We start from the raw sequence: 15,802 nt of genomic DNA on the forward strand, positions 1-15,802 counted from the left end.
TTATAGTAGTAGTGTTGTCTGTCCTTCAGATTTGCAAAGCATTCATAAAACAAGACAATAATCATTTATTAAACAATGCAGCAAGTGTTTGTACTATAAGTAGATTCGTAGGTTTTATATTTCTTTGGAGCATAATTCAAATACTTTCTCTTTGCTGGTAATTCTACAGAAGCTTTTTATTACTGGAGACAATGTTCTTTTGGAGAACATCATGACAGATGCAATTCCTAGTGTCCAACGTAACAACTGATAATGCAAACATGCATCTGCGATTGAAGTAGTTTAGTAGAATAAAAGAACATTTCATGCCAGCCGACTTCACCTCAAAGCCAGAAAGTGTATTAAAAAGTCAATTCCGCTTATTGTTTTCCAATAACAACTGCCATGCTTTGCAAAACAGTAATTGCAATGCAGATGAGGCTTCTCTGCCAGAGAGCATGCTAATGGTATGCTGGGTCACTTCTTAATCAGTACCTTGACTCTTTTTGCAGCTGTAAAAAATGTCAAACATAAACTGTAATGCTAAAGTCACTAAGAATGTTTTAGACCAGGAATAGAAAAAGTCGGTTGTCTTGTTCCTTGCTTTTTTAAAAAGGTATCGAATGAAAAGGGGAGAGATTACAGTTACATATGCATTTGGCTCCTTGCCTTATTGTCCTTTTACTCTTTTTTGGGTACCACTTTTTTATTCTATCACATGTAAACCAAGCTGAATTGCTCTGGCCCCCTTTTCTGTCAGCAGTGGTTTTACGTGCCAGAGTTTTTATTTGCGAAAGATGATGAAATATGAGTCACATTAAACAAGCATTTCCAGTGTTCTGGAACAAGCTGGTGTTTGTTTGCGTTTAGCTCAGAACTAGGAAAAAAAATACCAGCATAAAAAATGTTTGTTACGATATGAGATATGAATAGGAGCCCTGCTTCTGGCCTTGCCAATATGAATGTGAAACCATGGTAACTATATATGCACAATATATGGCTACAGAAGTTGTTTACTATTTTCCATTTGCATCCACGTTCGCATATGTTTAGTTACAGAAAGACTTCCTGTTCTGATATTATGCTTAAGCATTCCGTGTTATGTACCTCTGCTTCTTATTTTTCTCTTCTCTTGAGTTATGCATGAATGCAATCTAAAACCAAACCTTTAAAGTTGCAGACTAAATAATCAAGAGCACTAATAATAATTCTGTTTATGCTTTAGGATGAGTGAAACAGGAAAAGCTGTGGCATACCAGTCACATTCATTGGGTGTGCCAAGTTTTTCTCTTCCTGTTCTCCAAATAGCTATAATAATTGGCTAGATTGGGTATGCGTACGTTTATATACTCATACATACCAAAAGAATGTGGAAAATCCACTATGTTGCCCAAAGCTTTAGAATAGGTGGAGTGTATAACCTTGTAAGAATCTGAACTAATATGGCACTCTCATGTTGACTGGTTATCCATTTTAATTCAACGTAAAAAAAAATCTAAACAGGATGTTGCTCTTAGAGAACAGGTTGCAGAGTGGCTACAGGTATACTCTTGAAATTATCCCACAATAACTGCTTCCATTCGCAGCCAACTTTCTAATGGAGCCCTCTGATGGGGCCCTCTTGCTGCTTCCTTATTCTTAAGTCCCTTCACACAGATCTATTTATTCACCTGCTAAAACAAATAGCAGGTGTGTCCTGGAGTTTTCATTGTAGTGGCAGATAGTTTTTATCTCAATGTGAGCATGAATCCACTCGGGGTATAGTCAGACCAAAGTTAGCACCTTGGATAGCTCCTTTTTGCTGACATATCAAAGTCTTTCAGTGTCCAGGGACTTAAGTGGGATGCGTTTCTGATTGTTTTAAGGAAATGTGCAGGAGGGCCTTAGCCAAAGTTAATTAGCGCAATATTTTTAAAATACCAATGTGAGTTTTGTATCACTTTACTTCCTTTTTGCTCATTGAATTTTATTTTTATATCTAGTAAAGTGTTGCCTTCAAGTTCAACGTTCACCTTAGAAGACAGTGCTATCTGCTTGACTTCAGAACAGAGCACAGTAGAGACCGAGAATGATAACGCTTCCGTACTGGATGTATACTTAGTAAGTTCACCATCCATGCTGAATTTTCTTTTTTTTAATAAGTTTTGTATATTTTAACTTCCTATTTCACTTTGATTTCACTATGATTTCACATCTGCAAATGTATGATTTAAATGTTTCATTTTAACTATTCTTTAATTCATGTTATGAAAAGTACTTCTCTGTGTGTTTACCTACCATCGCTTTTCAGCCTTGTGGCTAAGGATCTAGTGTACTAGTTGTTTACCTACCATTTGAGAACCAAGAGATGTTACTTAAGCTGGGATGTATTGTCCTTGGATGCAAACTCACCAAACAGATACAGCATTTCTGTGATGCAAAGTGTATTTGTTCATATGCAGTCTGAATGTACAGGGAAGATACACAGGATTACGAGTCCAACAAAATATTGCTCCCTGTCAGATTCCTAGAGGAACATAACATTTCCAGTCCTTTTCCAGTTATGAAATCTTCCTCATAGCTACAAACTTGACAAGATTTTGTTGTTTCTACTGCAAAACGTATAATATTTTAAGGGAGTTTTCAGCCATATCTATGGCCGTCCCTGAAAAATGAGATCCAGCTCCATAATAGTAATCCATCGAGTTAAACTTGCTTAACCAGTTTAGTGCACAGCAGTATTGATATTTTCAGAACCTACAGGCTTGCAAGATTGGAAAGATTCTCAAAAGGCCATTTAGTCAGCTCTGCTCAAAGGCTGGCCCACGCTGATCTAACAACCATCTCTTGTTGGTCTTTGGAGAGTTTCCAGAAAAGTAAGAAATAGTCCTTGGCATATTTGGAAAAAAAATGCTGGTCCCCCACGTCTGAACAGCGATTTAGACCAGTCCCAAACCCATAACAGTATTAACTATTTCCCCTCCTTTTTCCTTGGCATTTTTACAAAACCTGAAAAGAGGAGGAATAGCAGCTGCTCGGAAAGAAAAGAGGTATGGCACAGTGGTAATTGAATTCTTCCTATGATAGTCATAATTTTTGTAGCAAGATTTTCATTGTTGCTGTGGTTACCAGAAAGATGTGTATCATTTTAATATGTGTGTTGGTTGAGCTGAGAAATCTCTCAGTCTTTTATAAATACTATTGTAAATAGAGAAAACATCCTCTCTTCGAAAATGGCTAGTTTCATTTCAGCACAATGTTTGATCATGTGTGTGAACACACACAGATATATATATCAAGGAGAAAGAAACAAGGATGATACCTAAAGAATACTTCCTAAGCCTACCCCCCACATACACACACTTATATTGCAATGCAACTCGAATAATTCCAACGCAGTATTATTATTGTTGGAGCTGACTCAGAAGCAAAGAGTTATAGTCTATTGTATCAGAAGGGCAGATAACTGAGGAATACTAATCTGTGATGTTTTTCAAGAACCTCCCAAGAAAAAAAAATCATGGGTATTTTTTCATTTGAATGCATTCTTTGTTCTTCTGTATTTCTTGTGCTTTTTAAAGCTACACAGCTTAAGAAATTTAGTCTGTGATACTTACATTCAGACTGATTTCTGTTATAGATCTGCTGTTCAGGATAGAAGCCTTTTAAATGTAAATGTATATTCCATCTTGCCTTTATATTGGTAGCAAATAGTTCTCCTAAATCAATGAATTTATATAATGGCAATATCCAGAATCAAAGAATTGCTAAAAAGTGGAAAATGCACTGCAATTTCCATGCATACTACTTTCCTAACAGGCTTAAGCAGTTATCTTTATTTAGGAACTGTTAATCTACACAGCACTGAAATAAACAGAAATCAAAGTATGCTGTTGGTCAAAGAAAGACATGTTAAATGTTTGTATGTTGCGTCCATGGGATGCCAACAAAGGCCTAAACCATATCTAGTTAGTCCCAAGTAGTGTGGATCTGTTCAGATAGTAGAACTTACATAAATGCTGTCTTATCAAATTACCATTGATTCAGTGGCTTCTTGGGCTCTAGTTGGGACTAAGCATTGGGTTTAGGCCAACATTTATTTTGGGCATACAGTTCACCTTCTGTAGATGTACTAAACATGATATATGCACACAATTGCCTTGAGAACTGCAGATGCCTGAGAAAGGCACAGGTTCATATTTTTGGTTGTTTGAAAAGGATTTTGACAAGATGACTTTGCTACTTCCCAGCAAACTCAGCTTACCATATTCTGTGTACCTTTGAACTTGACACAGAATGATCACAGATTTCTGAAGGTATCCAGGCAATTGATCATCACCCGCCCTTGCCAGGTTTTCAACTTGTGGGAAATCAAGTTGGTCGAAATGATCCATACAGTTTTAAGAAAAGACTTTTGAGAACAAAAATATCTAACTGTGCCAAATATAAAGAACAATCAGCTCAATGGAGATCATGTCTTATTAGAATGGTTTGCCATTCCTCATAGTTAATAAGCTGCTCTGCAAATGATTGCTATGTAAATCCTATTTGTACAAGTGTTTGCATATGATTTAAGACACAATTTATTTGAAATGGCCAAAGTGTTCTCATCGGTAAACAGATGTATATGAACAGCTGACAGCTGCAAATGCATCATGCCTTTAACTGCTAAACTACCTATTCATTGCAACCAAAAATATGGCATAATGTATCTTTAGTAGAAACTCCAAAGAGCCGCAGTGGTGCAATGGGTTAAACCTTTGTGCCCACTAACCTGAAGGTCAGTGGTTCAAATCTGTGAGACAGGGTGAGCTCCCGTCTCTCAGCCCCAACTTCCTGTGCGGGGACATGAGAGAAGCCCCCCCTTAGGATGGTAACACATCCAGGCATCCCCTGGGCAACATCCTTGCAGGCGGCCAATTTTCTCACTCCAGAAGTGACTCTAATTCGCTTCTGACATGATTTAAAAAAAACTTCCCCCAAAATTAGACACCTTTCCTGCCAATAGTCCCAAACATTCGCTCTCTCACAGAAGCATGAACCTGAATTTATAGGTTTTCACTGGCCATCTGCTTCTTTCCTACTTATTGCTACTTCTCCTCTTCCTCCCTCCCATCATCATCTCTTCTCCTGCCTAACAGAACTCCCCAAACCCATCCCACCACCAGTTTCAGCCTAAATTTAAGAAGCTGGTGGTTTTATGTGGGGGGGGGGGGGAGGGATCCAAGGAGTGAGCAGGAGAAAAGGTAAATCAGTGAAGAAGAATTTTACATTCAGGCTGAGGTTCATGATGAGATGATAGGAAATGTAGTATAGGGAAGGAAGAGACTAAGGAAGGAGTTTAACATAATGTGGCTTTGATGGGAAGATGAGGGGACCAATCGAGGAAAGAGTTTAACATCTGGATGAGGCTCTGATGGGAAGATAGTGAAGGACTATGGCAGGACAGTGATGGAGAGGTGGGGCAGCAGAAAGGTTGGCCCAAGGAGGGCAAACTAGGACTAGTTAAACAATAGCTACAAACCCACAGATATTCAAATTCTCTGAAATGAATCTGCAAATGTGGAGTCCCGACTCCATAATGGTGCCTTTTTAATAACTAATTGTTACTGAAAATACCCAGTCCTCTGTATTCTACGTACAAGGGCATTGGCGCCAGTTCTTAAATCATCTTTAATATCTAACATTTCTTGACAATTTGCTGCAGAGCAGAGTAGTATTTTCTTAAAATATGCCAGTGAACAGGCCCTTTGCTCAGGTAGCAAAGCTGCAGTGTTCTAGGCTATGCTGGCTGAAACAACCAGACTCAATGTGAATGCAGTTTTCTTGTTGCCTAGCTGCGGATCCATTATACAGTATTCACAGCCTAGATCCATTCGGGGCTCTTTTGACTGGACTTGTAGCAATGCACTAATCAAAACAAAACAAAAACCAGGGATTTTGCCATTCAAATGCTTCCTTCCTTGCCATGACTTTTTTTTTTAACACAGCACGTCAATATTATTATATTGGTGCACTGACTTATTGAGCTACCAGCGAAATAAAACCATTGGAGTGATTCACTTGTGGGGGTGGTTGCAGAACCAATTACATTGTACATGCACATTTATTTTCTAGAATAAACACAACAGTGGCTTCTTGAACCAAATTTAAAGCTTCGGCAGCAAAGCAAACAAAGTGGAAATAATCAATAAACATTATTTGTGACTAAAGGTTTTTTGTCTTAGTCTTAACATTCATAATATACACAGGCACCCTACTTACCCTGACTAAAAAGCTTTACCCTGGCAACCAAGTGTGTGTTTGAAGCATTAAAAATCTCTGCTTTCATTTTTTAAAAATATAAAAGGCTTATTTTAAATGTGTTTGTGTTTGTGGGAAATGCTTTTACATTCTGAGTGTGTTTTTCTGTTTTGAGTCTGGGTAGTCATTCTTCATTGCCTCTGTGCAGGTACACCTGTGGTTTCTGCACCTGTAAGGAAGAAACTTTTTGAAATTCCTTAGGCTTTTTAAAAAAAGACTTGGGTTCAGATTAGCAAGTACACACTGTTCCATTCCTGACTTGACTGCCATCTGAAATCTTAAGCATTGTTCCAAAGCTAACTAGCTAGCTTTTAGGGGCTACACTAGAATTATTTTTTCCTTGTGCTGATTCTTAACCTGATCACTTTGTCACCTTTTTGCTTCTTTTCTTTTCTGGGAAATAAACTATGCTCCTGTATAAACATATTTTGAGTGATCACCTGAAGTCACAGGGCTAATCTGCAGCAGGAATGGACAACATAGGTCCTCCAGATGTTGTCGGAAGGCAATTTGCATCAGTTGTAGTCAACATAAGTAATGACGAGCCATATTGGAAGCTGCAATCCAAGAACCTAAATGACCATAGTTGCCTATGCCTATCCCCAGTCAACAGATTTGAAAGGAGATACTATTTTGATGTAATATGTTCAAACCAAGTCCTACTGTTAGGAAGATAAAGCCATATAAGTACCAAAAAGTGCTACCAATAGGTTGGTTCAGTGTTTCCCAAATTCTGCTCCTCCTGATATTTTGGCCTTCAAATCCCATAATTCCTTACAGCTGGTCAACTGGTTGGGATTTCTGGGAACTGAAGTCCAAAACATCTGGAGGAGCAGAGTTTGAGAAACACTGGGTTGGTCATCTATCTGCTTCTTGCACTCACTAGCACACCAGGGATACCTCAAGATATTTTGCTGCCTTAATTAAAAGAAATGCCTCCCCCGCCCCAACTGACTGACTAGACTGGTGGTCAAAGCCTCCTTCAGCACTAGTGAAAGGAGAGCATCCTTCATCACAAAGGAAGCAGAAGGTTAGTCTGGTGGGATCCGAGTCATAGCTCAAAGTGTGGAGTGAATCATTCGGAATGAATCAGTGCTGGCACCATTACCTATAAGTGATTTCGGCAAGCCAGCATTAAGATGGATCGCCTGGGTACTTTGGTAAATTAATTTGATTTGTTTGTCCCATGAGCTGGTTTGTTTCTAGTTCTTATTGGCTCAGTCATTTTATATTGTTTCTTCACATACAATGCTGCCACCTATTGCTGATTAAAATAGAGCAAAGGCATCACGTTTTCTGCCACACTGGCGATTTGTTAAAGATATTTGTGTGCGGGTTTTTCTCTGCTTTCTGTTCATTTGTTAAGAAGAGTTCAGAACTAAGAACAAATATTGTCATCTGCAGTTCCCAACATCCCGGTTGAGTTTTAAAAGTTTGCCTCTGCAGTAAAACTCATTACTTCCTTGCACCTTTTCAAATGTATAGCTTTTGAAATCTGCATTTAAAATATATTATGAGAAAATGTGAATTACAGGAAACAATCAGCACATTACTGAATCATGGTAATGAATCCAGTGCAAATATTCTGAAGGGTAAAGAAATGAATTCTATCAAATAGACCTAATTGGTACATGTACCAGCATCATTCTGCATGGCTTGGCCAAGGCATGATGTACATTTTAGCAGTGAGAAGTGATTTTGCCGATAATGCTATTTGATCAGTGTAATAAGGCTTTAGTCCAGTGTTTCTCAACTTGGGAGCCAGAACTCCGGGGGGGGGGGGTCGTGAAAGGGTTTCAGAGGGGTCTCCAAAGACCATTAGAAAACACATATTTCTGATGGTCTTAAGAACCATTTTGGCATAGTTGTTTGGGTTCACTGCGCTCTCCAGATGTAGGTGAACTACATCTCCCCTAAATCACTGTCAATTCATCCCAAATCCCTCCAGTATTTTCTGTTGGTCATGGGGGCTCTGTGTAGGAAATTTGGCCCAAATCTATAGTTTGTGGGGTTTAGAATGCTCTTTGATTGTAGGTGAACTACAGTATAAATCCCAGCAACTACAACTCTCAAATGTCAAGGTCTATTTCCCTCAAACTCCACCAGTGTTCCCATTTGGGCATATTGAGTATTAGTGCCAAGTTTGGTCCAAATCTATAATTGTTTGAGTCCACAGTGCTCTCTGGGTGTAGGTGAACTAAAACTCAAACCCTTCCAGTATTTTCTGTTGGTCATGGGAGTTCTGTGTGCCAAGTTTGGTTTAATTCCATCGTTGGTGAAGTTCAGAATGGTGAACTATAAATCCCAGCAACTACAATTCCCAAATGACAAAATCAACCTAGCCCCCCAACCCCACCAGTATTCAAATTTGGTTGTATTGGGTATTTGTACCAAATTTGATCCAGTGAATAAAAATACATCTACATTTCGATTCATAACAGTAGCAAAATTACAGTTATGAAGTAGCAACAAAAATAATTTTATGGTTGTGGGTCACCACAACCTGAGGAACCGTATTAATGGGTCGCATCATTAGGAAGGTTAAGAACCACTGCTTTATATGCGAAACTGACCTTTCTCCTTCAGATGAGAATTGGTCCTGGAATAAGATTTTTTTCTTCTATTCCTTTAGAAGAGTCATCATTTTGATCATACTTTGGTTTTTTCCATACTTCATATCTTGCAGCAACTACATGCTTGGCAGCAATCTAGTATTACATGGCAGATTCCTTTGAAATTTATTGGTATAGCTTAGCTTTCCAGCTGGCACCATAAGAGAGAATTATATAAAAGGAGGAGGTCATTGAATAAAATACTATTTCATATTGTCATCAGCTTGAAACCTGCCCAGGACTTCTCACTTCGACTAACTGCATGACATGAAAAATCTGCCCAAGGTTTCCTTGCACCATATATACCCAATTTCTTCTATTCTAAGACGTGTTTTCTTCATATAAACATCTTTAAAAATAGGTTGCACTTTAGAATTAAGGGTACTTTTAAATATAGAGTTTTTCTGTTAGTGTGTGTCATACAATCGATGGCGTTGTAGAATCAAAGAAATATGGTATATCTTGGCATGATTTTGAATGTTTTTCCCATGTTTGTGACTCTGATGTTGAAACAGTTGTAAATGATATATCTGATAAGACACTGCTAATAGTTTACTTTGCTCTCCTTGAAAGCCACAGCATGAGCATTTAGTCCTCTCCTGCCAATGGCCTTATGATCTAAGCTCATTGAACAACGAGGAATGTTGTGTTTTATGGCATTTGCATGACAGCTTCCATTCAGCATCACAAAGCTGCTGTTCATATGTAATTGGTAAATAAAGGGTTACAGATAACCCATGCAGTATCTCATTATGCAGCACATTATGTCTTTTTTGCCTTGAGCCAGGAGCACTGGAAGGTTACCAGTATTTTGAGTATAATTTGTAGATGTTGAGTGGACTTTTCTCCTACTAAGATAAGATTTTCTGCATGTATCACTATTTGTTTTCTGATGAATAAGGCTACATTTACTGATCTGTTTTTTAAAATCTTGTTTCTGTCTAGAATTGTGACATTCAAGTTGATGTATAAATTGTCATTCTTTCTTTTGTTAAAATACCATAATAATAATAATAATAGTAATAATAATAATAGCAGCAGCAGCAGCAGCAGCGCTTTATTTATATTTATATTCTAACCTATCTCCCTGAGGGGACTCAGAGTGGATTCCAGCAAATATACAGACACAGGCAAACATTCAATGCTTTTGAAACACAATGAAATACAAATACACAGGCAAAGGCTTCCCCTGTCATTGCCGGCTCTGGGGGCTGTGCTCGTCTCTGGCTCTGGGGGAGGGGCTCATCTCCATTTCCAAGCCAAGGAGCCTGTGTTGTCCATAGACACCTCCTGGTCATGTAGCCAGCATGACTTCGTGGGATGCCCTTTTACCTTCCTGCCGAGGTGGGACCTATTGATCTACTCACATTTGCATGTTTTTGAACTGCTAGGTTGGCAGGAGCTGGGGCTGACAATGGGAGCTCACCCCATCTCTTGGATTCGAACTGCCAACCTTCAAGCCAACAAGTTCAGTAACTCAACAGTTTAACCTGTTGTGCCACCGTGGCCCCTACGTTCAGGAATGTGGATAATTATAAAAGGTAAATGTTTTTCCCTGGCATTAAGTCCAGTTGTGTCTGACTCTGATGGATGGTGCTCATCTCCATTTCTAAGCCAAAGATCCGTTTTTGTCCATGGACACCTCCAAGGTCATGTGGCCAGCATGACTTCCTAGAATGCTGATAGCTTCCCGCCAAAGTGGTACCTATTGAGCTACTCACATTTGCATGTTTTTGAACTGCTAGGTTGGCAGAAGCTGGGGCTAACAGTGGGAGATCACGCCGCTCCCTGGATTCAAACCTGCAACCCTTCGGTCAGGAAATTCAGCAGCTCAGCGCTTTAAGCCACTGCGTCACGCGGGCTCCCGTGGATAATTGTTTACAATATTATAATATTTTGAGTCTGAATCAAAGGTTGTGTACATTGGAACGAATAATCAGAAAGCAAAGTTGTCATTATCTTAGCCACGTAGGCAATTTCATATTTTGGAGTATTTCAGAATTCCAGATAAGAGATACTCAACCTGTACTAACAATTTATGAGAAAAATAAAGGCTTTTTAAAAAAAAAAAAACTATCAACATTTTGTGTAAGGAAATATGCTGTTCAGATTAACTTTGTGAAATGTGTTCATAAATCTTTTCTTTTCTTTTGCAGTAACAATCCATGAAAGAAAGAAAAAACAACAACAGTGTATTTGAAGAAAAGAAAAGCACTTTCTGCACTCCAGATTTGCAAGGAAGATTTGCTGAGCCTCATAAGCGAAAAGATGTGATCAAGCGAACTTCTGTGGCAAACAGCGATGGATTCTTGCACCCTAGAAATGCCCCTTTAGACTTGTGGATGAGACATGAAACATTCCACCCTTTACTCTGACGTGCTGCTGCCTGCTGAACTGTGAAGAACCGCATACATCATATCTTAAGCTGCTTCCTCTACTGCTGCCAATCATCTTTTCAGGACATGAAAGTGATATTTTCTTATTGACTCTCACGTGATTTTTCATTTGCATGTACTTGGTGATTATGCACAAAACAAAGTATCTAATCTGCTTTGCCTATTTAAAAAAGCCATCATCACACTGGTGATTATTATGTAAATCAATTCTGCTTTTCCTCCCCCCCAGAATTATAATTGCTCACCTATTAATTTCACACGAGGGTTAGTGTAATACGTCTGCACATACTTTATGGAAACTGTCTTCTATAAAGAAATTTTCACTGTTTATTAGTGGAAAAAAGCTATTTATAACAAGGCCTTATGTTGTGTACATATATTGTCTTTGAAATATTTGTGATTAGAGATATTGCTTGTAAATGATAAAATTACATAATTTATTTAGTATATTCTACTGTAAACTATAGTTTTATTGACAGAAATAAAGTATTTTGTTCTCAGAATAAGTGTGGTGAGTAGTCCTGAATAAATTCTATAATGCTCCTCCCTAAATATTTACTTACTTACAGTATTTATATTTTGCCCTTCTCACCCCGAAGGGATTCATGGTGGATCACAGAAGAGATATACGGCAAATATTAAATGCTGATTATACAGTGACAAGACAGACAACAGATAGAGTGATAGATATATAGGCTTTTCTCATCTTTCGGCATCTTTGGAAGCTATGCTCGGTTCCGACCACAGGAGGGTGCTGTCACTCCATCTTGCCTAAGATCCTTCTTTGTAAACTGTCCTCCTTTTTCTTATTAAAACACCATGCCTAAAATACCTCCCCACTTTAATGTGGTTCCTATTTATCTACTCACATTTGCAAGTTTTCGAACTGCTGGGTTGTCAAGCTGAGGCTAACAGCGGGAGCTCACCCCGCTCCCCGGATTTGAATGGCCAACCTTTCCTTCAGTAAGTTCATCAGCACAGCAGTTTAACCCACTCTGCCACCAGAGGGCACACAATGTAGGTACACCATTAGTTTCCCCATGAGTGATTTATCCTATTTTCATGTGACTTTTTCTACTCGCTGAGGTTGTTCTTATTCATTATCATACATCTTTAAAGGACATCAGTATGAAAGTGAAGTAGTAGTTCATCCGGTTTGTGCTGTCCAGGGCAGAAGCTATGGTAGAGTGGGATGTTTTTATTTTTAATATATTTTTTCTTTAAATCACCACCCCAATTAATTATAGCACATTCAGCCTGGTACAGAGAGGTACATGATACTAGGGCCTCTCTGCTGAGCAAACAACAACAACAACAACAATAATGTATCCATGTGGATCCAATGATTTGTTTGTACTAGTCCAAAGATGCTCAGGTCAATAAAGAGATTTTATTCCCATATTTGGCGCACCAGGGGTTCTCCACATTAAACTCACATACATGCTAACATTATTTACCCATTTTAAATGGCTGTTCAACAGGATGGAGTTCCACTTATAGTAAGGAAAGCAATTCAAATCCATATCAGCCACATCTATATAAATGAAAATGCAAATGTCAGTTTGTGAGCGACCTCAAATCTCCCAAAATACTTCACTGATTGCTTCAAAGTCTGGACACAATGTAGCATTCGAACAGGCATATGTTTTTTTTGTATTCACATACCTACTGTTATATAGATTCACGCTTATGACAGGTAAAAACATGCTTGGGATCAAAAACAGTGCCATCTGCTGGACTTTCAAGCAACATATCATGAACGAGCCCGTCAGGGCCAGAGCCACCATTAGGGATCCGTCGCCTGGTCACCTCCCACCGAGCCTGCCTGCCTGTCTCCCTCCCTCCAGACCAGAACCGAGAGAAGAAGAGCAGGAAAAGGGTGTTGGGGCAAATAGGGAAATCCAGGCTGAGAAGAGGGGTGGGGCACGAGCCTAGGGGAGGGAGGGAAGGAGGGCCTGGCAAGGAGGTAGGCTCAGCCCAAGCCCCGGGTTCCCGTAGTCTCATGCCCTGCCCGACATTGCTCATGCCCGCACCTGCAGGAAGACTGGAGGCTCAGAAGGAAGAATTGAATGGTAAGAAGGGACAGATAGATAGGAAGGAAGGAAAGGAAAGGGTTTCCCCAAAACACACTGATCATTGTTATATAGACCAATGTCATTGCTATTATTATCACTATTATATTCACTATTATTATTATTATTATTATTATTATATAGATTATATAGGCCAGTATTATTATTATTTACACCATTATTATTTCACAGACAATGGAACAACAAAAATTATTGTATTGACCTTGTATACCCACAAGCATTATGAAACTACATATATTAGAAACCAACTTTTTTCTCTTTTGTTTCTTTGCCATTTAACCAGACTGGGCAACAGCAACATGTGGCTGGGTACAGCTAGCCACCAATATGTGTGTATGTATGTTTAACTCACCTGTTGACTTATAGTTAACCCATAAATTTTTAAAAGGATTTTCTTAGGTAAGGGATTCTCAGAAGTGGTTTTGTCAGAAATGTAGCTTGCTTACAACACCTGGTATTCATTGGTGGTCTCCCGCCCAAGTACTAACCAGGGCTGGCCCTGCTTAGCTTCCAATATCAGACTTGGTTCATTGCCTTTAGGTTTTCTTATTCTCTGAATGATCCCCCCCCCCCCTTCGCAATTTATTTATCACAAAATCCAACTCTTGTCTTTTTTCATTTATTCTCCCTGCCCTCCATCTCTTTCATTTCTTGAAACTCAGGCTGTTGCTACCTGCCACAAAACCATAAAAACAAGATAATAAAAGGCGCTTGGCTGCCTCCTTTCCAACCCACTGAATCCTTTCTGTTATGTGTAAATTGTAATGCACATATTTTGACCAAGCAGACAAGGAAATGAAGGACTGAACCTGCCATTAATACTGAGTCACTGAATCCAGAGCGTTATTGGCTGTTCTGCAGGAATGCGGCTGGTTTTGCAAGTAGAAAGGCAACTGGATGCAGCTTTGTTCTCCCAATACAAAAGCTGTATGGAGTGGAAGGGGAAAGGCGACTCAAAAGTGTGCAGCGCGTCTCCCCAGAAATGCCCCAGTTTATATAATGGCAAATGGAGTTGGAAAGAGTTTAGCACAGACCTTAGAGAACCTGACCCGGTGTAAGGCCACTTCCTGTGTTCCTTTTTGTTTGGTGTCTTCAGTGAGCAAATAGAAATTTTGACATTTCCAGGTGATCTGGATTCTGTGGCATTTAGTGTTTTGTCATATATTGTTCTTGTATACTTTCAAGTTGAAGGTTTTTCTTGGCCATGTTTGTTTAGAGGAGGTTTGCCATTGCCTTCCTCTGAGGTTGAGAGAGTGCTCTCTTCAATTACAATGAGAATATTGGGTTGTTGTAGGTTTTCTCAGGCTGTATGGCCATGTTCTAGAGGCATTCTCTCCTGACATTTCGCCTGCATCTATGGCAAGCATCCTCAGAGGTAGTGAGGTGAGAATATTGTTGAGCAGGTGAAAATCATGATTTGTTTCCAAAGAGATATTTAAATTATTACATTATGTAATACGATTGTGTGCCTGGATTATAAACATCATTTTCTAATTGCTTGTATCATAAAAGCATTAAAAAAGTTTATCAAACTACAAAAACTTTGTTTTTGCAAGACATAAGGCAGAACATTTTGCTATAGTTTTTCAATAACTGTCTCATAGAGTCTTAACCAATTCAACATAGTTTGTGGCAGCCACAAAAACAACGTTTTTGGAGTATAGCAACTAGTTTCAAGGTAAGTTCTGTTGTTGTTGTCATTCATAGCTCTTCTGTACCACAAATGGTGCATCTACACTGTAGAATTGATACTTTTGACACCCCTCTGAACTGCCACAGTTCAATGCTATTAAATACTGGGAGTTGTAGTTTGGTGAGGCACCAGCTCTCTTTGGCAGAGAAGGCTAAAGACCTTGTGAAACTACTACTACTGTGATTCCATTTTGAGTGGTGCCAAACTGCATTCATTCTGCAGTGTAGATGCACCCGCAATTAATAGCACCATGAGTCCCCTTTAACTGCCAGGGCTGGATCCCATGAAATACTGGGATAGATACTTCTCTTGTGGAGAACGTTATGTACTGTGTAGAACGGGTCTTTAGGATGAAACCATAGCAGTTTAAGTGGGATCATAGTGCTATAATGATGAACTCTGAACTGTTCCCTGTATTTGGATGTTTGGAATCTACAACAAATGCACTGGAAAGTGTTAACAATTGAAGAGCCAACCAAAACATTATTGGCATCTTAGTTTTAGGCCTGTTTCTGGAGTTATTTGGGGTGCTGATTCAGGAACATTGCATTAGACTGACCACATCAGTCCTAGTTTCTTACAAAAAAAGATACAGTTATCTTTTTTATGGGAAGTTTTAAATAATTAAAAATAACAAAAAATAATGTTATTTTTATAGCATTCCTAATTGGTTCTATCGTAAAAACATGGAAAAGGATTACTAAACTTGTTCTATGTTTGTATAGAAGGTTACAGATAGCATATGAA

General features: G+C 38.9%; 1 protein-coding gene across 4 annotated transcripts in view; it reads left to right on the plus strand.

The window, feature by feature from the left end:
* The window catches only part of PIP5K1B (phosphatidylinositol-4-phosphate 5-kinase type 1 beta), a 113,362-nt gene extending 101,587 nt beyond the window's left edge, over positions 1–11,775 (plus strand). For 3 of the 4 annotated variants that reach the window (XM_060762242.2, XM_060762245.2, XM_060762244.2), the window contains 3 exons: positions 1,962–2,079; positions 2,976–3,008; positions 11,030–11,775. In XM_060762242.2, coding sequence (XP_060618225.2) covers positions 1,962–2,079; positions 2,976–3,008; positions 11,030–11,032 — 154 coding nt within the window. In that variant the 3' untranslated portion in view covers positions 11,033–11,775. The remainder of the gene's footprint in view (positions 1–1,961; positions 2,080–2,975; positions 3,009–11,029) is intronic. The other variant, XM_060762243.2, reaches the window with a different exon arrangement.
* Positions 11,776–15,802: the final 4,027 nt, after the last annotated feature.

The sequence above is a fragment of the Anolis sagrei genome, chromosome 2 (assembly GCF_037176765.1).
Source record: "Anolis sagrei isolate rAnoSag1 chromosome 2, rAnoSag1.mat, whole genome shotgun sequence".
Lineage (NCBI taxonomy): Eukaryota > Metazoa > Chordata > Lepidosauria > Squamata > Dactyloidae > Anolis > Anolis sagrei.